We start from the raw sequence: 26,587 nt of genomic DNA, 5'->3' as shown, positions 1-26,587 counted from the left end.
GCTGGTGCAGCTGGCGTCGCTGCCGACGCTGTGGATTGTGAGTCTCGCGTGGAAGTGGAATCATCACTGGGGGATCGGGGATCGGTCTTTTATCGTTGTGTATTCATTCAGAGCACCCATACACTCGCCGAAGACGTCGTCTATTTTGCGTTTTTTCCTTCTGTTATGTTTCTGAGCTGTGCTGCTGCTCTTTTCTTAGCTTTTCGTTATTAGGAAATCGAAAACTGAAGCTGCGACTGCGACTGGGTCTATCATCAGTCCGTGAGACGGTCTCAAAGCTATTGGTCGTGTTGTCGCTTTTGTCGGAAAAACAGCAGCACGTAACGCTGAGCAGAAGAGATCCACTACGTAAAGCGGTCGTAAGACGTAACGCCATGCGATCGGTGATAACGGTAAAACATTCAAAATGAAGCGCTACCGTTTACAGTGAAGTGAAGATAGGATCGCTTAAGGATACATCCTAAATACAAAATATATGTTATGTGTTAATTAAAAGTATATGCAAATGCAAATTCCTAACTGTGTAACTTTCATCCTAGACAAAAACAACAAGAAACTATCTCCAAACTCGAATCCTCCTATAGACAATAAATCTATACAACTTTGCTGCAAATCTCGAATAAAACGTACAATTTATGCTTCTCACACAAATAAAATCACAAATTGCTTAGGAATTTTATGGACTACGCCCAGTACTTTGATGATGTGATATTAAAACACTTACACAGAGCGATGCATATCTATGGCCTATATATACCAGAGATCGGTGCTAAATCAATGATAACTACTCGCTTAGATCCAATTAATGCAAATTGTGACAGCGCGTAAATGAAAAGTGATCCAAGCCGAGCTGCACGGAAATCAACAACAAATGCCACCGAGACATGTGTACAGGCTGATGATTATGGGCAGACATTAAACAGACAATCCATAATGAAATTATAAAATTGAAAAGATTATAGCCCGGGCTGAGCGATCGTCGAGAGGAAACTGAAACGACTGGGAAGTGCGGTGAGATTGGATCGAAGCGGCTTGGCCGGGGATCGATGTCAACTCCGGGGAGAACAGCTCGCCAATTAAAACGAATTAAATAGAAATATACATACATATAATAAAAAGTAATTCTAAGCAACTTGTATCATAAATCAGACCGAACTGGCCAACGCGAGTGATTGTAAAAAGTGTAAAAAGATCAGTAAAATATACCTATATCTCAAAGTGGCAACTTCCCTCGTATATACGTACAACTAAAGCTCCTAATTACCATAAATCTAAAAGTGTTAAATACAATAATTTATAAAATACATTCGATCAACATCTTTTACCGTTGACTACATTTGATTGATAAAACGAATATTGACAGCCAGACAATATTTATTAAAAGTTGTACAAAGCTATTTTCTGCTATAAAAAAACTACCTAAAGACTATCCTATACAAACTTAAATCCATCTGAAAAATACCGCCTAAACTGAAATTCCCACGCGCCATCGGATATCAAAGCTAGATATATCCAATATATCTTATATCTTGGCCCGATCACAGGATGACTTACGCTCCACTGCGACAACAACAAAAACCAGCTGAAGCAACAACTATAACCACCAGAAGATCAAATTTGTATAGCAACCAATGCCAGTCGAGCTATCAACATCCGTAAGCCGCGAGAGAAAAATACGCTGCAATAGCCAAACGGTGCTCAAATGGTGATTTCTTCCTGCCAGCGGCCAACGGATATCCGTGCGGATTTTATACCAACAACAACGACAACGAGTTGTGCAATTAGAGCAAAGCTGCTCAATAAACTAGAAGAGGCTGGCAAATCGATGCTACCAAAGCGATCAGAAATATCAAGCATGTAAGTTGAAAGATATACATAGATGGTGATATGATAAAGGAATCTGAAGAGGTTGAGCAAAAGATACTTTTTCCGATGGGCAAAAAACAATATACAAATACCTTAGAATATCCCAAATGAACAGACATAGTACCACAATATTCAAGAAACCTTCCTGCCTTTTACGCTTACTAAATGAATTTTAAAAGTCTAATGAACCACTACAGCTTAATTTAATTGATTACAATAAGCACCATCACAGGATCAACAAATATTAGACTTAATGTCAACTGAGGAACATTTACCACCAACAAAAAGTTGATAGATGAATTTTAGTTTTTGTACCTGGCTGCCTCGCGATCCGCAGACACGTATTCGAAAGATTCAAGGCTTCCAACGCTCGAAACTGTATTTTTCTTGTATTGTAATTGATGAATGAATGAAATTGAAGTTCGAGTAATGACGCAGCGATTTCGTGGGGCGGCATTAAGATTTAGCCAGGCCAAAAAGACGGGCCGAGCGAAATAGAGTTGTCCGCGCACACAGACACAGACACACTTTTTAATTTGGCAATCAAAAGAAAAAATAAATTATATAATTTTTCCCTTTTGGCTACGCCTAGATTCACGCACTATTGGCCCACCGAGCGAGCATGGAATGTATTTTCTATAAATTCGATTGTTTCCTTAGCCCAAGAAGAGTGTTGTGCTTTATTTTCGAAAGTGATTAATAGGTTTGACATGTTACTTTTACGCTAATTGAGCGATCAAAATCGAATCGAAATGGTGAAGGGCGAAAGGGTAGCAGCGGCGATAATGATAATCCCCGAACGGAATAAAAGTGTCCAAAAAGCGTTTATGCGTTAAATGCACGGAAATCGGCCGCATGTATCCGCCAGATGCAGATACATTGAATCCGTAGGCATTGGGGCGATTAGTAGCGCCTTTCGATTTTTTTTCGCCCCTCGTTTTGGAGTGAATGTTTTGGGCGCGTCCATCGCAGAGGAGGAGTAACGAGGGGTGGGGGCAAATTAAGCAGGTTAATTTAATTTTAAATAGAAGTCGATGGTCAGTCGGTTGGATACAGATTTTTTCCTTTTCTTTTTGTTTTTGGTTTTGGGAGTGCGGTGGCAGATGGGCGTAAAAGAAGCGCCCGAAACAGAAACAACAGATCATTAATTAAACGTTTGGAGGTTAGTGAGTGGCCAAAAAGCCAGACAGGTTGATAGAAGCCAGTCCCTGTTCCAGAGCCCCAGTAATGAAATAAACTATTAGACCATTAGATCATTAGGCGAGGAACACGAAGTAAAGCGAAGAAGTGACGAATCGATGGTCTGCGGACAGTTCAATGAAGTTCTCAAAAGGCGAGGTCCAATTTAGATTGTGTGAAGAGATACATTCATCTACTTCCCATAAGTAATATTTTAAATAAGATGTTCATGGGACTTAAGGAAGTATAACTCACTTAGCACGTTTAATTTGAAACACTAGGTTAGTAAATTATGTATCTAAAATGTTAAAACTACTAATTGGGCTGACGTTTCTTCTATTATAGTCTTCAAATTTGTAGCTAATACTCGAACTATTATGAGCTGGCTGGAAAATATCATAGCAACAAAATTGCAATAAACCAAGCATTGTTAGGGACCATGAAAAACTTTCGCACAAATTCACACACAGCCCATTTCACTGAGGTGGCGAAAAGAAATTATGACACTTGATCGTTCGGGGGCAGTGAATAATTTGTTTACGGCATTAAAATGCCAATTAAAGTGCGAGTTGGCCCGAAAGGAAGTAAATCGAGTGAAATTAAATGAAATGTTTCAGAGATAATCTGCGAAATGATGGCCATGACGCTAAATATAGCAAAGTCGGGTCCCCAGTCCGAACGGGCACTACAAAGCTTCCACCGCCAAATGCAGTGGGAATCGCAGGGGAGGAGGAGCTGGTTGCCCACTGGCAAGAGCGTAATCCAAGGTAGTTAATTGCGCCTTAAACCGGAAGCGATGGCTTTGATTGCGTTACACATTTTGCTGGCTGCGAACGGAATGTGCGCTGATTTCAGTTGCCCTCTCTTTCTGGCCAGCTCAGGCCCTCTCTCTCTATCTATCTATATTTACGTGTATTTTTCAATTTAAACTCTATTTTCGTTGGCTTTTCGATGACGACGGTGATGATGATGATGGTGACGGTGACTTCGATAACCGCAGAGCGGCGCAATCTGAAAAGCAAATCACTCTAGGCTATACAAAGTCTTGGCTCGGAATACACTTAATCCACATTCAAATCGGGGAAAAAGCGGCGGGGACAATGAAAGTTTGTGGAGCCATTACTGCTGCCCGAAATACGCAAATCGATTAAATGAAAAGCCTAGGAAAATCGGGCAAAAGGAGCCATAGAGCTGGGAGCACACTAAGCAAAATTAATTGCCACAAAATGTTGTTATTTACTTTTGGCAACAAAACTTTCCAAATTTCAAATAAATTAGTTGATTGCATTAAATGCTCCTATCGATATAACACTTTAAATTAACTAAATGGGTAATAAGCAGTGTTATCTTTTTTTAATAATCTAGGATACACATTTCTTTCGGTGCAGCAATAGACTTGCACCAAATCCAAGACCGTAGACAACTCAATAACAGAGTTTTACATAGATGCCTCGCCCTGACTTATGTAAGGCGCAATTTGCAATGCAACAATTTGCAAATGCGGCCCAGGAGATGAGTTGTATTTTAATTGGAGCGACAGTCGGCCGCAGCTTAAATGGATCGCCTCGGCAAAAATAAAAACAAACACAAGCGCCGAATGCTAAATAGCTCCAGATATGCTATTAGTACTTATAATATATGCGCACGGGGAGATAGTGAACTATCGAGTTTGGCCTGGTCTAAAAGGCAGCTGGTGGGAACAGAGAAAGGTCGAGAAAATGATTAGCTCGAGCAAAGTTTAGAAATAAGCTCATCAAATTGTTAATATCCACGATGAAAATAAAGTGTATAATTTCCACAATCAAAAGCAAGTAAATTCTAAAAATACGATTGAATCTATATGAAGGTTGTCCAATCTTTTTAGGCTTCAGAAACTGTAATTTGCATAAACATCTTCATGTAACTAAGAAATATCCTAATATCCTTATTCCACATAAAACAGACTCATATATAATTTAGCTGCAAATACCTTACTTCTTGATCAACACTTCCATTCTCCACGCGACTCCTATGATTAGGCGACCCCTACCACAAATCTCACAACAGCAAAAGCGCAAGAGCCACCGATGAGATCAGATCATCAATTTAAATCACATTCTAAATGTGTTCGAGATCAATCACAATGCCCTGGCCACACCTTTCGATGGAGCCCAGTTGCCAATCATCGATCCTATCGAGCAACCATCTCATCTGGCTTCTGCAACTCGGCGGCGCTAATTCTCTTTCTCTAGACCCCGTTTATAGCCATATAGCCAAGTATACGAGTATAGTAGCTAGGTGAGTTGGTAGGTAGAGAGCGTTTTGTCGAGATCAAACCTTAACAGCGCAGAAAATCTACTTAAACAACTTAATGATTACCCCACCCATTTGCAGCAACAGCAACGCATATTTTGAAAGCAAAAGTAAAGTGTTTTGAAAGTAAACTACACTAATTTAAAGCTGTAAATTAACCAAGTGAACAACATAGCGCTTCCAAAGATAACCTTGAATGCAATGAGAGCTTTAATTAATTGTGAACGAGTGTGCGTGTGCTTGTGTGTGTGTTGGTAATGAAAAAGGTGTAAAGGGGCAGAGATTTCTGGAGCCAATTCTGATGCCAAGAAATAGGTAGTTAATCGTAATCGAAATTGAAATCGAAATTGAAATATTTTCATAGAAATGTAACTTTTTAATGGGGCCAATTTTCATGCCCCTCGCATCAGTGTCGAGAAATTCAAGCCTAAGGGCAAAAGTGCATTGATTTCGGAGAAGCGTAACTTGTACTTGAAAATGAGTTGACCAACAGCCGAAAGCGAAAAGAAAACTACAAAAATGTGCTTCAGACCGAAATAACCACAACTTTGGAGACGTTGTTCGGCTGATGAGATGAGTAAACACAACCGGAGCGTCGCGTTGATTACAATAGGAAATAATCCCACAAATTGCTTTAATATTCACTGCAAATCAAATGAACCACCCCGCCGCCATCGAAAAAAATAGGAAAAAACACATCTCAAAAGTCCCAGACAAAAGTCACCATTTTTTTGTGTGTCTCTGCCTTCTTTCTTGGCTCTTTTCTTGCTTTTCAGCTTCATTTTCAAAGCATTTAACCTTGGACCATAAAACTCGGCAGACAAAGGCAGCAGCACTAACAACAACAACAACTGCACATAATATGTAATCACATCGCATTGAATCTTAAATTCCCTCCCCCCGCCCATCGCATGTGTGTGAAAATTCGCATTTTTCAAGACGACAAAAAGAGCTGAAAAAAATGGCAAAAAAATTAAAAAACGTCTATCTCGGCCTCTGATAATTGTATCGCATTTAGCTTTTGGCATATTGTTTAGCAGACGATGATATATGGGAACCCATTCCGCACAGACAGCAGGTGTACTATATGGATATATGGCTATGGATTTGGATTTGGCCAGCTCCTAACTTCTCGACTTTGTGAACTTCGCCTTTGATGACGGCGACTTACGCTCTAGATATTGGCATAGGAGGCATGGATGTGGTTCCATTGTCGGATCCTAAGTGGGCTAGTTTGTGGGCAATTTCGGAAGAATTCGCGTGGTTTGGTTTCAGTTTTTTTCTTTTTTTTTTGTTTCTTTTGGAGTGTGGCACGATCTGAATTGTGGGTTGACATGGAAGTGCCTCGTTTGCGGTCGTAAGCTGGTGGTTCCAACATGTGCCAAAGGGAGTTTTTGGCAGATGATGAGTTGGCGGAATGAATTAAGGCCTGATTTGCCAGCTCGCCCTTGCCTATAACTTGAGCAAATTTTAAACGATTCCGTTGCTGGTTTACTGGAGATGTGTGGTTTCCGGTTTGGGGTTGAACAAAAAATGGCTTCGGAATTTTAACAGGCAGCGGTAATAAAATATGTAAGATTGGATAATTAATAGGAATCTGCAGCAGTTTCAAATATTTCAAGAACTGCTACAAAATTGCTTATATGCATAGTTAAAATTTGTAACAGCATGTTGCTTAGCCGTTATACAACTTTTTTCTCGTTTATCAATCTTCATATCCAATAACCTCTCTTGATCTTGATAACTCGTTAACATCTCGTGGAAATATCTTAGTTATCGCATGCAAATTCCAGCAAATCCCCTCTATTGAATAAAATGATATGCTAATGGGAGTGTTCTGCCATGTGGCAAGCTAAATCACTTAATATCCAATCACAAGCCTCTTCAGCCATTATAACTTAATGCGCCCTAATGCATGCAATTTTGTGAATGATAACTAGCTTTTTTGCATCTTGCACTTCAACACTCACGCTCACCAATTAAACAATAGCTGTTCGTTCGGGTTTGTTTTCCTTTTTGTGTTGACCGGAAGGAAATACCATTTTGTTCACTAGCAGAAACCTCGAGGCCCAGGTCTTCAGGCAATTGACCAACACTGGAGCCGTCAATTGTGATTGCCAGCGAGCTAATAGCGGCGCACTTGAAGCTTTCAGTCATGGCAATTATTCCGCAGTGTGCGATGCACTGAGAAAATACAACGAAGTCAAGATAAGTCAACACACACTAAAAAGTGTTTGAATTATATTAAAGGCTGGTCACACTTAAGTCTAGTGTCATCATGTGTCAAATCATGTTTATTACCGTATTTAGGGATATTCTAAAAGTCGTTTGTAAGTGTAGTTGTTTCGTGTGCTGAAGTGGAGAGAGGCTGGGTGATGAGATGGATGGATGGGTGGTTAGTCGGCTGGGTGGCGCAGCTTAGAGGAGGGTGCAGCGTGGACACAAACAACTTGTCAGCAAGTGTGCAGCGACTGCTCATCGAGGAGGAGTCAAGGCACTTGGCCGCATCCGCAAATGAAGCCAGGGTCCAGTCTCAGCCCCAGCATCGTTGGCTGCATCGTCAATTGGAGCACTTTCACTTTAGGCCGCCTAAGTCCGAGCCAGATCGGTATTTGCTCTTTGATTGGTACTGTTGTTAGAGGGGCCGTTGCTGCCGTGGCTACTGATGATACACTTCCTTGGAGAGAGTGCAGTGAAGTGGATGCCCGCATGCATATTAAGATGCTTTGATAATGATTACGATTGCTGCTGTTGAAGATTGTCGTTAGCGATGTGGAAAACTTAAATAGGGAATAGCCAAAGCAACAACACATAGAGTGATAATTACGTAAGAGTACAGTGTCCTAAGATTGGGAAAACCATCATAGACAACAGGACAGGATTGTAGTTTTTGGGTAAAGTACACCCACCTAGTGTATTCCATCTTCGACCATTGCACCTAGTGGAATCCCTCCCACCCCCCTCATTCTGTTGGCCTGGCTACTGCTTTTGTTATTGTTGCGCCTGCCACTGGTTGTCGTTGTTGTTGACTGTTGCCAGCTTTGTTGTTGCTTTTGCTTTGTTTGTTGTTTGGTGTTGCTTGCTCGGTGTTTTGTGCTTCTTGTTGTTTTGTGTCGCGGCGCACGTGTTTGAACGGTAGCATGTGTCAGGCAATGATAGGTTGCGGCTCAAGCCCCCACTTGGACCGCTTCGGATCGGAGCGGATCGGAGCGGATCGGATCGGATCGGCGGCAATATAATTAGGCCTGCCGCGGATCGCAGCGACATGTGGACACTTTGGATGTGCGCAATATTTCATGCTTATGGCCAAAAAAAGGAGCTCGTAGCCTGCCATGTTACAGTTAGGTTTCCTTTTTTTGGCCCCAGCTCCATTGTTCCAACGCCCGCTAGATCGCAGGCTCCTCCGAGTCCGGCAGATAGTATATATAGGTATAAATTGCAATATATATATAGAGTTATAAAAAAAAAACAGAGTCTTGGGGCAGCGCAGTGCAAACACACAAAAATGGCCAAGACAACTTTCTTCTTCCTCTCTCAGGTGCAAACTGGTTTACTTATGATGTGAATGTTGATATGGTTTCTTTTAAATTTTTTTTTCTTTTTCTATTTGTATTTTTGCTTCTTTCTTCGGCCCCTGGGCTGCTGCTTCTATTTCGATGGTTTAATGGAGCTTATATGACAAACGAAAAGCCAACAGTTAGCAGAAAACTGGCCAAGGAGGAGTTGCAGTTTGGCTATCGCTTTCAACTAGAACAAGCTTGACTGGCTTGGATGTGTCTGCAAATGTGGCTTTATAAATAATTGTATCATTTGGCCCGCTTCGAGTGTGTGGTAATAAATCGAAATCAAACTGCTCCCATCGATATGTGAGTGTATGTGTGTGCCCACACTGGCACTTTACCAGCTGGCTGGAATGAAGAAATAAAAATCTAATTAATTGCATCAAAAATGCTGAGCTGTTGAAAACGTTTAGGCAATCAAATGGAGCAGTTTATTCCCCCCGCTCCCAATCCTATTTAATTTTATTTTGCCTGATTTGTGAACTGCTCCACTCCGCTTCGCTTTGCGCTATGGAATCGTGAAATGTGGCATTATTTCGCGGCTGCTTTTTCAATTAAGTATTTGAATACCTTGCCTGGATGAGTGTTTGTACTGTGCTTTATTTTGTGTGTTTTTGGGTCCGGTGTCCGTTTGCCGTTAGCCGTTAGCCTGGTCATATGGGCACTTTCAAAAATTTCGCCATTCACTCTTTTTGGCTCGGCCAGTTAGCTGGATGTTCGTTCGGCTATTTCTGTTTCGGTGGGTGGATGTCGCGTCGGCTGTCTGATATACGGATGCACATCTGGCCATCTGGATGCACATTTGGCTCGTTTTCATGCTCTCTGTTGCCTTTCAATTAGTTAATAGTTAGGAGCCTTCATTAGTTCCATTCAGGGCGGTCCCGTTTACATTCCCTGTGAAGCAAATGGCACACTGCCAACTTAACGCGCTGCCATTGCCATTACCATTAAAAAGAGTACTTTCAAATTGTTCCATTTCTTAGTGGCTCAGCTATCGGCAATACATTTCTGCAAACTTTATTTTATGTCCAAGTGTGTAGGATCCTTAAAAATTTAAACCACCACTCGCAAATACAGCTCTCGATGGACTACAACTACTGTATCAAATTTATGCTCCATCTCGTCTAACATCATACATACTTAAATTTTGTTTTACTCCTTTTACAATAAAATGTTCACTTGAAAAGTGCTCTAAGCAAACACACAGGAGTGGAAATCCCGAAAACAATTATTGCACTTTTGAAAGTATTGACTTTTATCTCCTCGCTATAGTTGAATATAAGCTTTATCGCACACGAATCCGCCGAATGGCTGAGCCTTTGGCTCTGGCAAATATTTAAACCAGGCAAATCGCTATAAATCAATCCCGTCCACCGATAATTACAAAGTGCGGCCATTGATTATCTCTGGGCTCTAAACTGGCACCTCCGAAATTCAATTGAGCTGTATTTCATGCATTCCAAACATTTGCCCAGCTCGCTGGCAATAAAAGTAAAATCCGAAGACCCGCTAAACACAAATTTATGGGCTCCAGTTTGTCCGTATGTCCGTACGTCCAGTTGTCCGTTTGTCCGTCATTTACAAATGATCCGGTGCGAAAGAGAGGCTCCAGCTTAGAGGGACATAAAATTGCCCAAGACTGGCAAAGCTAAACTTATTTTTGCACCTAAAAAAAAAAGAGCAAATGAGGGGGAATAAGGCGGCGGGGGGAAGAAAATCTCAATTATTTAGGCTGAGCATTTAGCCAGAGCTGAGTTAACTGGTTGGTCGTCTGCATGTGTGCTAGTTATATAAAGATAAAGTAAGAAATAAAACATCGCAAACTATAACAAACAACAGGATGCAGTCAGCCAGCGGCGAGGCAGCCAACTGGTCTGTGTTTTAATTTTTGTTTTTATTTTTTTTTTATTTTAGTTTTCCTCTTCATTTTTCCCTCGATTTTTTGGAGCATTGGGAAAGCACTTGCTGGCTGGCTGGCATACGTAGAAAAATGCTTTTCGATACACTTTTCGACATTCATTCATTTGGCGGACGGACCAACGACCGACCAACCGACCGGCTGGCTGGCTGGCTGGCTGCTCAAGTTGCCTATCCGATGACGATGGCAATTGCAATTGCGGCAACTTTTAGCTAGCTGCTAGTTTGTTGGCTTCGTTTGGAAAATTGAAACAATTTCCGATGTCACTCTCACTTTTTATTTCACCTGACGACGAGTTGCAGCCAATCTAGACAACCAGATATGTAACGACGACGATGGACGGCGGCGACTACAGCACAACGTGATTTGGAGATGTGTTTGCTCTCTGTTGCAACTGTCGCTGCTGCTGCTGCTGCTGCACTTGTTGTGTCCAGCGGGGAAAAAGTGGTTCAGATGGCACTAGAGTCCCAGCTCCAGCTCCAGCTCCAGCCACAGCGTCATCATCATTATCGCCATCGTCATCATCGGCTGACTCCCCAAAAACGCATCCATGGCAGCTAATGCAACATCTGCGGCTGCTGCTGCATGTTGCTGCTGCAGAAGTTGCTCTCGTTGATGAGTTGCACAGTTCGCCACAGCAACTTGGGCATCTTGGGGCTTTCGGTTTGAGGACCCCTGTTCCTGACAGGCCATTACTTACGTATGCCCGGGTTAGAGAGCAGATCTTGCTGGGGATTTTACGACCAGCAGGTGCAAGAATCATCAAATTTGGCCCAGTTATCTTGGGGAATACAATTTAGAAGTTTCAACAATTCAGTTTGCATTAAGCATAAACTAACATACACAAGGGTGGTCATAGGTAATTATATCTTGTCATCACTTTAAAGGAAAACTTGTATTTGCGCATTGAGTGTTAACGTACGAAATGCAATCCATTAAGATATCAGTGACTTATTAAATCGCAGGCTTATCTTAACTTGCTGATGCTGCCGCTCGCATATCTGCATTTTTCGATATTCTTCGGATTGGTAAAATATCTACTCAACCAATAAATGCCTGCGATGATCTTGTGAATGATCTCGCGTATTAATCTCTTCTATCTGAGGCATTTTTCGCATTGGCTTTGTTGCTCGTGCGTGTCTCTGTCTTTTTGCTTCTCTGTTTGTTTGCTTGCTTGTTTGTTTGTTTGTTTGTTTGTCGTTGCATGTTGTGTTTGTTGTGACGCTTTTGGTATCAGGTTGCCATTGCCTCGTTAGAGAGTGTGCATGAGTGTGTGTGAGCCGCTATCCTGGCAGCGAATATTTGTTGTTGTCGCCACTGCCAGTTGCAAGTTGCTGTGTGCAGTTGTTGCTGATGCTGCGATGTTGCTGCTGCTTGGACTGATGTAACGAGGTTTAATTTTCCATTTCAGTGAGCGGCTTGCTTTGGAGATTTTACTCTCGTTTTTCATTGTGTCGCCGGCTTTGGCTCGGTTTTCCTTTTAGCCAAGTCGCAGTCTGGGCCCTGGTTGTGGTTTTGTTGCGCTTGATTATGCTTTTGGCTCTTGCTATTGCCGCTGCTGAAGCGCGACTGCGTCGACTGATTGTCATGATTAGCACGATAATTATGCGGCCAGGCCAGCATTTAATAATCACCATGCCGCTGCTGATGACGGGGGTTCGTCTGAAATTTGACAAAGTTAATTTGGGGCTACTCGTACGATTCGCTCTATAACTATGCTTCAATTGCAGTACAGCACTGAAGAAAAATCCATGTATTAAATCCAACAAAAACATCTAAATCGCTTTATAAATTTTAAAATATTAATGCACTATGCAAACCCTTCAGCTTCAGCTTAAATAAGTCCTTTCTTGTGCCACAAATACCTATGATTTGAATTTTTATTGAGCAGGATTGTATTTCTTTTATATTTTGTATAGTATTTTTTTATATTTGGTATCTAGCTGTTATCATAAAATAAGAACAAGGTGGTTACAAATAACACTTTAACATTTTTGACCACAGTAATGGTGGCGCTGGGCTATTTCCTCAGTGCAGTTGCAGTTGCAACTGCAATCCCGTACCAGCAACATTGTCAACGACAACAACATCTCCTCCGCTGGACATTTTTGCCAATCTGGAGCGCCGTTTTCCATCGTCGCCATCGCCATCGCCTGTCTGCCTGACTGCGTTTTTCGCGGTTTTACAACTTTGATTTCACTTTTCTTTGCAACATGCGACGCCGCTTGCGGGATTCGGTTGGTACTCGCATTCGTATCTGTATCTGTGGCTTTTTCGCTGTGCATCTGCAGCCGCACGTACCTGTGTATCTGAATCTGTATCCGTACCTTCACCGTCCGTTTCTTGAACTGTTTGCTTCATTGCTCCCGTTGTTGTCGTCCACTGTCGCTCCGCTAAAACTCTGTTACTCTTTAATTGGTTTCTTTTTTTTGTTATTTTATTATTTTCTTCCCGGCTTTCGCAGGCATCCGCTTAAAGGTGACCATCGCTGCGATGATCGCGTCGCTGATGATGATGCAGTGGCGTCCAGCTGAGGAGTCGGATATAATTGTCAACCGCTTTGGCACGTTTGCAACAAATTATAAAACACATCGCGGCTTTTGGGCAATGGAGAGCGGCTTGGGATTTGTCAAAGTCACATGAAAGGTGTTGACGCTTCAGGTGCAACACGGGCTTAATTGTCGCGGTCAGGTTGAGATTCATTCATTATGAAGAATCTTGTTCGCTACAGCGAACAAATACTGTTCCCAACTTAATAAGTTAAATATATCTTGATCCTTAGCCATAAAAGATATGAAAGTATAATGCTACAACCTACAAAAGTATTGCATACAAGACCAATTTGTTTATTACCCTGTAATTCATTTAAGACGATACTAACTTTCATATTTTGCCATCTTCAATTGGCTCGAACTCGTTTCGGCTCGACTATAAACCGACAATTTCTTTACCAGCTAAGCAAATAGAAGAAAAATATGTTGATAATGCCAACCAATTTCAAATATTTGATAACCGATTAGATTAGCAAAGTAAAGCTTAGTTTGTGGGCCTCACTAAGTAAATAATTTCCAGACTCTTGAAATTCCAATTAACTTACTTATAATTTTATCTTCCGAAATCTTAAACGATTCATAAAAAACACCTGATCGTTGCATTTATGAACGCTGCAATCTTTCCACGCGTTCTCAAGCTCTAATTACAATTCTGCAACAATCATTTTCGACTCCATAACACCGCAGACAACAAATCAAAGGCAGCAAATGCGGCTAATTAACTTTTTGGCAACACGGCCAACCAGCCGGCCAGTCAGCAACAACAACAAAACGCAATTTGTTGTCGCCAGACGATCGCTAAATGCTGCAACAACAACAACGAGTTGCAACAAAAACAACAGCCACATCAGCGACGACAGCAGCAACCCACGAAAATGTCTCATGAAAAATTCTGTTCTAGATAGGAGAACAGAGCTCCATAGATCAACGCGCCCACCTGAATGCAAGTTGTCTGTTAAAGTTGTTGCTGTTGCAGCAGTTGTTGCAGTTGCTGCAGTCGCTGTTGCTGATGCAGTTTGCAAATATGCAACTTTACTTGCCGTTGCTGTTGCCGTTGAGCTCGGTTCACATGATGAGCCGTGGAGTTGGGGATCTCTTTAAGGTCTATTCTTGGCGTGCCATCTGCCCAGAGTCGAGCTTCAGCTTATGCACAGCACAAAAATGCGTACTAAACATAAATACAAGGAAAAATATATAACTAGGATTTACTTTACACTAAGCTTATTTTAATTTTATAAAGCTATAGCTCTTAAATGATTTGATTGCTTATTGTGTTAATAATATGATTTTCTGCACTTTCAAAATCTTCACACTTAGTCCTTGTTTTCGCGCAGTGTAACCCACCCTCCTTCTTGAAAGCCCACGCATTTTCCGCTGACTCGCACGCACCTTCAGGCGATGTTGGACGACCTCCACACGAGGTGCCACTGTACCCCACTTCCTACCCATGGGCTGCCCCCACCACCCCCTTGGAGGTGTGTGCTTAGATGTTTGTCTGCCCGTCTGTTTGTCTTACATAATCGTCACTCTAGATACCGTTAAGGTTTTTGTTAATTTTCATGACTTCTTTTTCTTGTCAGTTTTCAAGTATTTTTCCACCCTAAAACAACAGACAATAGAACAATTGTTTAAACATTTCGGCGGCCCCCTTCCTTTTCGAACTTTTTTGGCATTGCGGCAAAAGAATCCATTAAAATGAGAAGAGAAGAAAATAACCAGAAAATGGTCCAAAATGATGTTCTTTGGGTTGCCGAACAGTCGACACTGCACTATTATTAGATGGGTTGGTGTGTCGCCAGGCCGCTTAATGACGTACATGGAATTACCTTAAACATAATGATAGTAAAGAACATATAGTCCGATCTACACAGCTGCGAAAAGTCGAACTCTGTGACGCACCAGGGAACTGGGTTTATTAGTCTAGAATTGGATTTTAATTTCGGCAATGGGTGTAAGCACTTGCCTTCTTTTGGGTCCAAGTAAACAAAGCTTTTGAATGAATTTGTTAGGTCTAATGAAAAGTTATAGGTATAGGCCACAGTATATCTTGATATATATCCAGTTATATCTTAATATCCAACTTTTTAGATTGCACCTTTAACAAAAGTTTTGAAATTCGAACCATGACGAACCATGAATCATCACACTAACTGAAATTTAACCAATTTGTACCGAATGATATAATTTTAGCGCTACCTTTCGATTGAAAGGTCACACACTCTCGTGGTGCGCTTCGTCACTAAGTAGAGTGCCATCCACAATGATATGATTTGTGTTTAAAATAGTCTTATACTCTTATTAATCAACCAAGCTTTGCTTTTCCTTTCAGGTACATAATCACTGTAAGTCGAAGGCAATTCTGAAACAGAATCATTCTGAGTATCCTTGGCACCAGACGCATTGAAAGTTGAGAAAGCAAGCACCAAACCTAAAACCTATAACCTACAAGTCCACCAATCAATCAATCAAACAATCGAAATCAAGGGGATAACGCAGGAAAACGGAGGAAAAACTCGGTTACCGCCCGTTCGCGACTTATGAGAGTTATGAGAGAGAAAGACCACTCACCAAGAAAGATGCTTCCTAGCCCGAAACAGGGCTGCGTATACCCTGCCTTAGGATTAATACCCACATCGTATATATCACACGTACCTTATGATCTGGCCTCCTCAGCGGCGGTGGCGGCAACATCCTCGTCATCAACGTCGCCGACGACGACGTCGGCAACGACAACTGGGCGGCTGCAGCACCAACACTCCCACCAGCAACACCAGACCTTAAATCACCATGCCAAGGGCAAGCGGAGAAGCAGTTTCGATCAGCCGTTGGATCTGCGTTTGGCACACAAGCGGAAGACGGACCTGGTGGATCAAGGACCCATGGAGGATGAGAACAGCAACCTCATCATGTTCGCCAGTGAACTGGCGGTGGCTCAGCAAAAGGAGAAGGAGCTGAACAACAACCATATCGCAGCATCGCTGGCTGACCTGGGCTTTGATATGAGCCGCAAAATGCTGAGGGCCTTGAGAGAGGGTGGTGCAGGTGGCGGTGGTGGAGGAGTTGGAGGAAGCGGCGGTGGACCACCCAACGCACCGCCCTTAACACCAGCGCAATGTTCGATACCCGCCGTACATCCCACACTCCTAGAAGCCATGACCAAGAACTTGCCCTTGCAGTATCGCAATGTGTTCGCTGGGGTTTTGCCGGGCAAGGTGACCAGTCCAGCGGCCTCAAGTAGTCCGACGGGCGCCGATTTCCCGTTCCGGCATCCGCTCAAGAAATGCGAGCTCACCTGGCCACCGCCCACAGAGCAATTGCAACTGGAGCTGCCTCATCCGAACCCGAAGTTGTCGCCGGTCCTGCCGCATCCGCAACTGCAGGACTATCAGACGCGGCGGAAAAACAAGGCCAGAACAGCTGCCACCGGGGGCAATGCTACGCCCAACTTGCCACAACGCAACAAGGATCGCTATACCTGCAAGTTTTGCGGAAAAGTCTTTCCGAGATCGGCGAACCTGACGCGGCATCTGCGAACGCACACGGGCGAGCAGCCCTACAAGTGCAAATACTGCGAACGTTCCTTTAGCATATCCTCGAATCTGCAGCGCCATGTGCGGAATATCCACAACAAGGAGCGACCCTTCAAGTGTGAGATATGCGAGCGATGCTTTGGCCAACAGACGAATCTGGACAGGCACCTCAAGAAGCACGAGTCGGATGCGGTGTCCTTGAGCGCCCTGTCGGGCGTGAGCGAAAGGATGCACTGCATACGCAGATTCTGCGAGAATCCCACTGAAGAATCCTATTTCGAGGAGATACGCAGCTTCATGGGCAAGGTCACGCAGCAGCAGCAGCAGCAGCACGACCAACAGCAGCAGCAACAGCACCAGTCAACCGCAACATCGGCGTCCAGTTCGTGCTCCTCGTCGCGGGACACGCCCACATCCTCACAGGAGGAGGTGGACCATGCGCCAGCAGCATCGGCGGCTGACACGGCAGCACCATCGTCCAGCAGAGACCAGGAGGAGGAGGACTCGCAGCCGATCATGGAGCTCAAGAGGACCCTCACCTCCAAGCTCTTCCCCACCACTACCGCAGACAGCGCGATGACGACGCCCCAAACAACATCCATCAAGGAAGAGGAACCCTAACTACGTAAAATGAATTTCAGCAAACAAATTTCCTATAGAAGAGGAGCCGGATGGAGGCGAAGAAGTTTCTAAACTATGTCTAACACTTAGCTGAGGAGCAGATCCCTAAAACTATTTCTAATATCTAGCTGTAAATATATGTATACATGTATCCCTAAACCCCTATATGTTCTACAAATACGTGTAAATCGAATTGTACAAATCGAGAATTGGCAGATATTTTAATATAAATAAATACGAACGTATGTGCATAACTATTATTAGATTCGTCCTAAGCATTGGTATTCTTTTGTACATATACGAGCGTGACATGACGAAAAGTGTATGAAAAGTAATGACAAACAAAACAACGCGCCCACTGTTTGAATAAAAAGTTACAATTTTTTGAAATTAAAATAAACTGAATTCTTAACTGGGTTGGGTTTAAGGAAAAAAAAATGTAATAAAAATAAAAATGAAATGTTCACTGAAAAAACGAATTTCAAATTTGACATTCTGTATTTTGTATGTATTATACATCGATTTTACGAAGATTTTGACATACATATATTTAGCCTGGAACCCAACCAGTCTGGTTGTGATCTGAGCTATTCAAATCTTTAAACTTTGCCAAAGGATTGAATTGCATATTGTTTTTTAATCAGGCCCAATATTTTATTTTTAGCTTGAGAAATTAGGTAACATGACTTTTATCACTTATTTTCAGCTTTGTTCAAAAATAAGAATATTAAATACAATTCAAGTCGCAGTTCTATTAAAATTCTATTATAATAGTTTCCTTATCAGGCCTTAAAATGTTCTTACACAAGTGCCTCGATCGATTGTGTGGGCGCCAAATTCAAACGTAACCGCATATATCTTAACAAACACTATCTACTTCCAGTCGAGAGATGCAGATGCAAAAGATTGTGCTGCCCTCTCGACGTATAAAAAGTGAAATATTTGCCAGACTTAGGACAATATTTGATCGTTCGCAAAATAAATACACTGATAGCGTCCGACTTTTACTTTAGATCTTGGGGCACATTTCGAGGCACTAATCTCGGCGGGCGGCGGACAACCGCTGTCATATGCCCCACGAACCAGATAATAAATAAATCCAAATGCACATCTTCAAGGGGCAAATAGTATGGACGCGGACTTAGTCAGTGTCAAGCGGTCAGGCAATCAAGTTGAGCTCTCGCTCTCACTATAAATCGTAGCCGTGGGCCACTGCAGCCTAATTCAATTCAATTAAAATTAAAACGCAGATCTACGCGTTCGAGTGAAATTGCCCCAAATTTCCGACAATTATAGGCCACGCTCTCGTCAGTGATCCCGCGTCTGCGTAGGCGGCAATAGCTGAATCCCGGTCATGCAATCGGACGCATCTCCCCCGGGAGCTGCTGCCACGGATTCCCTACCCATGCACCGCTCCACCTCCATGCCGGTGAAGCCCAAGCCACTGGAGCAGAAGCCGCTGCTCCGTTCATCCGAAAAGGAGACGGTCAATGCGTCGGATTACTATCCGGAAAGTCCGGGCTTCGTACGGCGCAGAAGGTCAAAAGCAGCCGGGGATCACCTGGAAACACGCAGCGAGCAGAAGTGAGTTGAGTTTACGCAAAAGGAATTACTAATCAGATAATTTTTATAATGACTATGGAAACGATGAAGGAGTGAATTGAATATTTTCTTTAATCTGAACAATAATTTTATAATGGGTTATTGTATTAAATTAAGGTTTTATGAAACAAAACCCCTTCTTTTTTATGAACTTTTCTGGTATTATAATAACCTTACAAGTTCATAGAAATAGTTATTTTAAATAACTAAATTTTCTATATACCCCACGTTTAGTTTCCCCTACGCACACGACTGGGCGGGCAGTACGATAGAGCTTACTCCAGATTTGGGATCCGGACCGCGGACTTCCACCTCCGATGGACTGAGGCGCAGTCTTAATCGCGTGATGGAAAAGAACGGCAAGGAGAACGTTGTGTTCCGGCGCATTCCGGAGAAGTCATGGCGCTACATGCGGGATCTGGTCACCACGCTGGTAAGATCCTGGTTTGGCCACAGGAAAACGTCAACGCCCAGAGCCGATCAATTGCGATCGGATGTGTATAGCATAACGCCAAGTATTCAGCGCAGACTCGATGAACTGGCCAATGAGCCACCGCACCTGAGTCCCCATCTTTCGAAGTCTAATCCTAACCAAAACGAGCGCGTCACGTTCAGCATATAGTCTGTAGTACATGGCTTGATCATGACCGACTAAAATACTCACACATATTAATAAATACGTATTAACCAACCACATATCCACTTGCCAAAATGGGGGGAATATGCAGTAAAGCTATTAAAATGGATAGTATTTTCATTCATTGGTAATCTATAAAGGTCGTTTCTTTCCAATCGCACAGATGGAACTGGAGTGGAAGTATATGCTGACCCTGTTCCTGGGCAGCTACTTCCTCAGCTGGCTGCTCTTCGCCGCCCTCTGCTACGTGGTGGCCTACTCGCACGGTGACTTTATCTTCGATCCGGTAAGCGGCAAGCGAATGGGCGAGGGCGTCGATCCCTGCATCTACGGGGTGCACAGCTGGGTGGCCATGATCATATACTCTGTGGAAACACAGACGACCCTCGGATTCGGCGAAAAGTACGCCAGCGAGGAGTGTCCGGAGACGATCTTCCTGTTCGTCATGCAGATGGTGAGTGCGGCCCTAATCGAGGGCTGTATGGTGAGCGTGATCTATGCCAAAACCGCACGGCCAGCGAAGCAGCTGACCAAGCTGAAGTTCAGCGATAAGGCGGTGGTAAGTAAACTACCTCCACTGGGCGAGGGGCACACCCATCCATTCGGATCCATCCTTTAGCGATTATCTCACGTAGATCTGTTATCGCGACGGCAGGCTTTGTTTGCTATTCCGCGTCTGCGATCCCCGCGAGCAGCAGTCTATCGAGTCCAAGATACGAGTCTACATCATCGTGGACAAGCGGTGAGTCACTGTCGCATTTTCGGGAAAATCTCAATACTTAAGTAAAATCTGACTATAATCTGATTATAATCATATAATAAGTATAATAATAATATATAATAATAAGGAATTGGAAGTTAATATTTAAATAATAAATTTAAAAATTCTATAGAACCACTCTAATCACACTTGAATTACTGAACGATTCCTATTGAAACCTTAATAAATAGAATTAGTTCCCTTAAAAAAAAAAAAAAAAAAGAATCCTTAAATATTGACATTGACACAGTCATAAGGAAAATCCTAAATTAACTGACCTTTCATTTAGATAGTACTTGCTGCTGGATAAAACAAGCAACTAATACGAACCCCCATCTTATCTATTTCGCTGACAGCACGCGCGAGGGTGAGACTATTAAAAGTCACGTGGAACTGAAGCTGGAGGGGAATGGGGAGCAGATTATTCTCTGGCCCGATGTGGTGTGCCATGTCATTGATGAGACCAGTCCGTTGTCCCAGTTCACCACAGCAAAACTCTTCAATGCTGCCCAATTCGAGTTGTATGTGTCCATTGTGGGCACTTCGCCTGCCACGGCGCAGATGACGGAGGCCAAGACGTCCTATCTGCCAAGGGAGATTTTCTGGGGCCAGCGGTTCGTCAATATCATTCATTACGACGCTCAAAACGAGCGCTACATTGTCGACTACGAGAAATTCAACAGGACCATATCGGTGGACATGCCCATCGTTAGTCCAAAAAATGATCACTTAAAGCTGGAATACAGAAAGTGAAGTTTTTTATAAAATACATTTTAAGAAGCTTTCTTATCGCATTACACTTTTGGCGGCACTTTATTAATAACGAATTTAAAAACATTTTATAGACCGCGGTAAATATTCTAAAACATTTGTAAAATATTATCTAAATGTATCGATTAACGAATTAAAATTTTCATAAGATTCATGAGACGCCAAAACCTATTTTGAAAAATGTTACTAATAGTTGAAAATAACAATAAATTAAATATAATAATAACAATGTTTCAATTAATTATTAACATGTCTTCCGCTCATTTTACTCTCCGCATGATTCCGTTTGCTCCTGCTCCAGGTAGAACTTCAATTTGGCCTTTAACATTTCGTTTTCATTTTTTAGGCGCGAGAACTCGCGCATGAAGCTATCTCCTTGAAGTAGTAAAGCTAGGGCGTCCCGGATCTCCCTTGTGTTTTCCGCCTGCTTGTCCATGTATTTGGTCATCTTATTAGCCAGTAGCCGCTGATTAGAGAAGGTAACATACTCCAGTTCCCGCTCCACCTTCCCGCAGCGCTGGTCTACAAAATCTCTTAGCTCGCTGAATTCCTTGCGCCAATCTGCATCCATTTGGGCGGAAAGTCCGCTTGACGATTTGGCCAGCAACTGCTGAGGCTTCAAGAGAGGATTTGAGGATTGTGGTGTGATGTTAGTATGGTGCGGGGTACTGTTTCGACTGGCCGAAAGTAGGCGCAGACGTCGTTTCATTTCTGCGTCTACCGGCGGGGGATTCTCTTTGTCGCTGCCGCCTCCTGTGCTGCTGGCTACGGAAATGTTGGCAGACTGCTCCTCGCAGAGCTCGTCCGTCTCGGCGATCTTCATCAGCTTTCCATCTCCGGAAATGTTGCTCCGATCTTTAAGTGGGCCGCTTAAGGTCTCTGCAAATAATAAGCTTATTAAAACTAAAAAAAAAATAATCTCTACAGTAACTTGCGTTGCAGTGACTCCGTGGTAGAGCTGTTAACTGAGTTATCCACCGAGGTGGGGCCAGATGCCACTGGAGGACAAAGACTTTGACGGTTGGCAGTTTCATTAGGTTGCGGTTTTCGGTTGAGCGTCTCCCAGTCAAAACTATCTCTGTAAGAGGCGCCCAAGCGGGTCGACATGCGATCCACAGCCCTCGGACCTTGGGCATCCAGGAACTCGCAAAAGGAATCCCGGCGAACTATGGTAGGTGTTGACACGCCGTAACCCAGACTGGTCAGATGATGGTTTTGGGTGCTCAACAAATTAGCGGCAATCGATTTACGCAACTCATCGCTGGGCCCGCGCTCTACACGAGGAGCTTCGGCCGTCAAACCAGTTGCATTTTCGGAGCTGTTGAGGCTACCGTTCTGCTGGCTATCCACACTTGGCACGGGCACAAAGGCTACACGTGTCACAGCCGCATCATGAACACTCCTCACGGTCAGCGGAGCCTTCGTACTCCTCATATCATAGGCTATCAATTCGCCCTTAAGGTTTCCAGCACAAAGGTAAGTGCCACATTCACTCAGCGACACCGTCGATAGTGGATGCGAGTAGGTCAGGCGATCCGTGGATGCCTGAGCACGATTTCGTCTAATGTCGAAGATGTTTATCTTGCAATCGTAGCCCACGCTGACCAGCACCGCCGGCTGGGATGCGCACATACTGATGTCCCGGCAGGGAGCACTGTGTGCTTCGCTGGCATGGAAAATCTTCCGCATTCCCTGCACATCATAGACGGTCACGGCTCCTTTATAGGAAGCGATTGACAAATGGAAGCGTTTGCTCGGATGAAAGCGCACAAGAGTAGAGCTGATATTAACAGGATAGCGAAAGGTTAATGCAATCTTGTTCTAAGATGCCTATGTTATTAGGTCTTTTACTTACTCGCCATCTATGGTGAAGGTGTTGGTCTTCTGCTTGGTCTTGGTGCCCAAGATACTGATGTCCCCGCCATCGCGCACGGCGGCTATATACTCGTCCGTATTGTTGTAGTCCATGTAGAGGACAGTACTCCTTTGCGGGTCTGCCGGAAAACGGTGGATGAGCTGTGCCGTCCGGAAGTTGTATAGCTTAACACAACCGCTCTGGCCCACGGCGATCTCTTCCAGGGATTGTTTGGCGCACGCCACACAGAAGGCATTGTCGATGGTGAGCTTACGGACTCGTTGAATCTCGGGCGCTGTGATATGGGAAGTTGTTTACATTCGTGGTATTTGGGGATCGGCAACTCTCTCTTACTCTTGCCATCCTTCTCCTTTATTCGCATCACGGCCAAGCCCGCCATTTTATCCACCTCCACGAAGACGCGGCGCTGGCCGTTGAACTGAAAGTCCGTGGGCTCTGCATTCTGGTGCACATACTCAGACTTTGTTTCCAGATCCGCGAAGTCGGAGAGCACGGTTTTCTTAGACGTGGAAATCACATACATTTTGATCTATTTCTTCAGTTATTACCCAATTCAAATCTGAGTGCTATTGTCCGGATTGATAAAAGAATGTGCCCGCCGCTTTATTACCTGAAAATTCCAAAGCTCTTCCGTCGATTCACCAAGTGATGTTAGACAAATAGGCTGATTCCACTACTCCTTGTCTTCATCTGACACCTTTCAAATAAATGTCAATATTGCTTTTAATCAGTTCTGTGTTTTACAGCGTCAGGCATAGAGATCAAATAAATAAGAAAAATATTTTTTTAATAAGCGAACTCAAATTGTTAGTGCGCTAATAGCAGCTGCTGTGACCGCTGGAGTTCGCAGTGAGAACACTTCGGCCTGCGCGGTCACACTAGTCATTCACAACTAAATTCATCGGATCATTGGCAGAAAGGCAAGAAGAAGAGCAAGCAATCACCTGCGGAAAAGAAATAAATTGCCAAGAAATGTTAAACACCTTGTAGTGCGGCAATTTGGCGTGCGTTGAAATGATTCCTGGCGACCAGTAGAATCATTTAGTGCCCACGGTTCTCATCCCCCGTCCCTCGCCGCAGCGGCTGAGCCACTGGACAAAGGCCAGCTTACAACAAAAACAACACCACAGAGACAGTCACGGCCCATTGGCACCCACACAAACACACACACATACGCACGCACTGCGTAGAAGCCAACAACAACGTCAACTGGGAACGGAGGCCTTCAACTGCAGGAAATATGGAAGCTGATGGACTGACCAACGAACAGACGGAGAAGGTGCTCCAGTTCCAGGATCTCACCGGCATCGAGGACATGAACGTCTGTCGCGACGTCCTAATCAGACACCAATGGGATCTCGAGGTATGCAAATGTTTATATGCCCACACAGTGAATGTCAGAATAACAGGGACACGTAAGACGCCAGTCCTTCATACAGTGGTGGCTGGAAAAATACTACTACCAACGACTAAAGATAGTAATCATTTTATACGAAATTATTTTTATATTTCTTTTTTTTTTCAATGGGCCATATTCGCCCTGCAATAGGAAATACCAGCTTATTTACCATTTGTCATATCTAAATTTGTAGGTGGCCTTCCAGGAGCAGCTAAATATCCGCGAGGGCCGTCCCACTATGTTCGCCGCCTCCACAGATGTCCGAGCGCCCGCTGTCGTTAACGACCGCTTCCTGCAGCAGGTGTTTTCCGCCAACATGCCTGGCGGAAGGACGGTTAGCCGGGTGCCCAGTGGCCCCGTTCCCCGCAGCTTCACCGGCATTCTTGGATACGTGATTAACTTCGTATTTCAATACTTCTATTCCACGGTGACGAGCATCATCAGTGCGTTTGTGAACCTGGGCGGCGGAAACGAAGCCCGCTTGGTGACAGATCCACTGGGCGATGTGATGAAGTTTATTAGGGAATACTACGAAAGGTATCCCGAGCACCCGGTCTTCTATCAGGGCACATATGCCCAGGCCCTGAACGATGCTAAGCAGGAGCTGCGCTTTCTAATCGTTTACCTGCACAAGGATCCCACCAAGAACCCAGATGTGGAATCGTTCTGCCGCAACACACTGTCGTCAAGATCGGTCATTGACTACATTAACACACACACTCTGTTATGGGGATGCGACGTAGCCACGCCGGAGGGCTACCGGGTTATGCAGTCGATCACGGTGCGCAGCTATCCAATAATGGTGATGATCAGCCTTCGAGCAAATCGCATGATGATCGTCGGACGCTTCGAGGGGGATTGCACGCCCGAAGAGCTGCTCCGTCGCCTCCAGTCGGTGACGAACGCCAACGAGGTGTGGCTGAGTCAAGCGCGTGCAGATCGCTTGGAGCGGAATTTTACACAGACTTTAAGAAGACAGCAGGACGAGGCCTATGAACAGAGTTTGCTTGCGGACGAGGAGAAGGAGCGTCAGCGCCAAAGGGAGCGAGATGCCGTCCGGCAGGCGGAGGAGGCTGTGGAACAAGCTCGACGCGATGTCGAGCTTCGCAAGGAGGAGATTGCCCGGCAAAAGATCGAGCTGGCCACTCTGGTGCCATCCGAGCCGGCAGTGGATGCTGTCGACGCCATCGCAGTTGTATTCAAGCTGCCCAGTGGAACACGCCTAGAGCGCCGATTTAACCAGACGGATTCGGTGCTTGTGAGTTACACAAATTTAAACTGCTAATTTTGGATTGATTTTCTAATATTTTTGCAGGACGTTTATCACTATCTCTTCTGCCATCCCGATTCGCCGGATGAGTTCGAGATCACAACGAATTTCCCAAAGCGCGTGCTCTTCTCGAAAGCGAATTTGGATGAGGCTGGGGAAGCAGGCACAGCCAAGGATACGCTGACCAAAAGCCTTCAGGACGTGGGACTCAAGAACCGCGAGGTGCTGTTCGTTAACGATCTGGAAGCGTAACCAAGCACCACTTACCAAATGAAAGCATCATCGTGTTACCAGCAGCAACGCATTACCAAAACTTGAACCAAGTTTTAAGTAGTCGTAGTCAACGTCCAAGTCGGAGGATAAACGAGAAACTATTTCTAATTTAATCATGAACATTAATATTAATATTTGTTTAATAATGTTTAGGTTGATTCTCTAATCTGCCCAACACCACCAACCAACCTGTTTCTCAAACATTCACACATCAGTAAAAATCGTTTCCAGAATAATTTCCGTGAACCACAATTTAGTTCTTTTTATTTAAGATGCGTTGTTATGTTAGCTGTACTTATACTTCCGTCTGTTTAACGGAAAATAGAGCCACATTCTTGTTATTTGACAGAGTTTGAATTCAATTTGAATGTGGTCAAATTGAAGTTATAATAATCATTTTAAGTGAGAACGTTCAAATACACAAGTTCGGGACAGTTGATCATAAAAATATAGTTATACAGACATTACTTTAAAACACCAA

At 43.8% G+C, this 26,587-nt stretch overlaps 4 protein-coding genes across 4 annotated transcripts; 3 read left to right on the top strand and 1 right to left on the bottom strand.

The window, feature by feature from the left end:
* Nucleotides 1-265: 265 nt before the first annotated feature.
* On the top strand, nt 266-17,914 carry LOC6614586 (protein bowel). The gene is made up of 2 exons (XM_002038978.2): nt 266-1,857; nt 15,697-17,914. The coding sequence occupies exon 2, from the start codon at nt 15,905-15,907 to the stop codon at nt 17,516-17,518; it is 1,614 nt and encodes a 537-aa protein (XP_002039014.2). The 5' UTR covers nt 266-1,857; nt 15,697-15,904; the 3' UTR covers nt 17,519-17,914.
* A 741-nt stretch (nt 17,915-18,655) lies between these two features.
* Nucleotides 18,656-21,383, top strand: LOC6614585 (ATP-sensitive inward rectifier potassium channel 15). The gene is made up of 5 exons (XM_002038977.2): nt 18,656-19,102; nt 19,355-19,553; nt 19,921-20,316; nt 20,393-20,499; nt 20,874-21,383. Exons 1-5 carry the CDS (start codon nt 18,873-18,875, stop codon nt 21,268-21,270), a joined length of 1,329 nt encoding a protein of 442 aa, XP_002039013.1. The 5' UTR covers nt 18,656-18,872; the 3' UTR covers nt 21,271-21,383.
* Nucleotides 21,384-21,501: 118 nt separating this feature from the next.
* LOC6614584 lies at nt 21,502-23,774 on the bottom strand. Its single transcript, XM_002038976.2, has 4 exons — nt 23,498-23,774; nt 23,144-23,438; nt 22,224-23,068; nt 21,502-22,167 (listed from the first exon to the last, which is right to left on the bottom strand). Exons 1-4 carry the CDS (start codon nt 23,685-23,687, stop codon nt 21,554-21,556), a joined length of 1,944 nt encoding a protein of 647 aa, XP_002039012.1. The 5' UTR covers nt 23,688-23,774; the 3' UTR covers nt 21,502-21,553.
* Nucleotides 23,775-23,901: 127 nt separating this feature from the next.
* LOC6614583 (FAS-associated factor 2) lies at nt 23,902-26,581 on the top strand. Its single transcript, XM_002038975.2, has 3 exons — nt 23,902-24,527; nt 24,757-25,821; nt 25,879-26,581. Exons 1-3 carry the CDS (start codon nt 24,405-24,407, stop codon nt 26,083-26,085), a joined length of 1,395 nt encoding a protein of 464 aa, XP_002039011.1. The 5' UTR covers nt 23,902-24,404; the 3' UTR covers nt 26,086-26,581.
* Nucleotides 26,582-26,587: the final 6 nt, after the last annotated feature.

Source organism: Drosophila sechellia, chromosome 2L, assembly GCF_004382195.2.
Source record: "Drosophila sechellia strain sech25 chromosome 2L, ASM438219v1, whole genome shotgun sequence".
NCBI classification, from domain to species: Eukaryota; Metazoa; Arthropoda; class Insecta; order Diptera; family Drosophilidae; genus Drosophila; species Drosophila sechellia.
Note: the sequence above shows the minus strand (reverse complement) of the source record. Positions and strands in the feature narration are given on the sequence as shown.

What these genes read in the sequence shown, in the direction of transcription:
- LOC6614584 (XM_002038976.2), bottom strand. Translation starts at nt 23,687, where the DNA reads ATGTATGTGATTTCCACGTCTAAGAAAACCGTGCTCTCCGACTTCGCG. An exon ending in AAAGGAGAAGGATGGCAAGA is followed by an intron (nt 23,439 to 23,497) that starts GTAAGAGAGAGT and finishes CCCATATCACAG; the next exon opens with CGCCCGAGATTCAACGAGTC. An exon ending in TACCACGGAGTCACTGCAAC is followed by an intron (nt 22,168 to 22,223) that starts GCAAGTTACTGT and finishes TATTATTTGCAG; the next exon opens with AGACCTTAAGCGGCCCACTT.
- LOC6614585 (XM_002038977.2), top strand. Translation starts at nt 18,873, where the DNA reads ATGCAATCGGACGCATCTCCCCCGGGAGCTGCTGCCACGGATTCCCTA. An exon ending in GGGATCTGGTCACCACGCTG is followed by an intron (nt 19,554 to 19,920) that starts GTAAGATCCTGG and finishes CCAATCGCACAG; the next exon opens with ATGGAACTGGAGTGGAAGTA. An exon ending in AGTTCAGCGATAAGGCGGTG is followed by an intron (nt 20,317 to 20,392) that starts GTAAGTAAACTA and finishes TATCTCACGTAG; the next exon opens with ATCTGTTATCGCGACGGCAG.
- LOC6614586 (XM_002038978.2), top strand. Translation starts at nt 15,905, where the DNA reads ATGAGAGTTATGAGAGAGAAAGACCACTCACCAAGAAAGATGCTTCCT.
- LOC6614583 (XM_002038975.2), top strand. Translation starts at nt 24,405, where the DNA reads ATGGAAGCTGATGGACTGACCAACGAACAGACGGAGAAGGTGCTCCAG. An exon ending in GACACCAATGGGATCTCGAG is followed by an intron (nt 24,528 to 24,756) that starts GTATGCAAATGT and finishes CTAAATTTGTAG; the next exon opens with GTGGCCTTCCAGGAGCAGCT. An exon ending in ACCAGACGGATTCGGTGCTT is followed by an intron (nt 25,822 to 25,878) that starts GTGAGTTACACA and finishes ATATTTTTGCAG; the next exon opens with GACGTTTATCACTATCTCTT.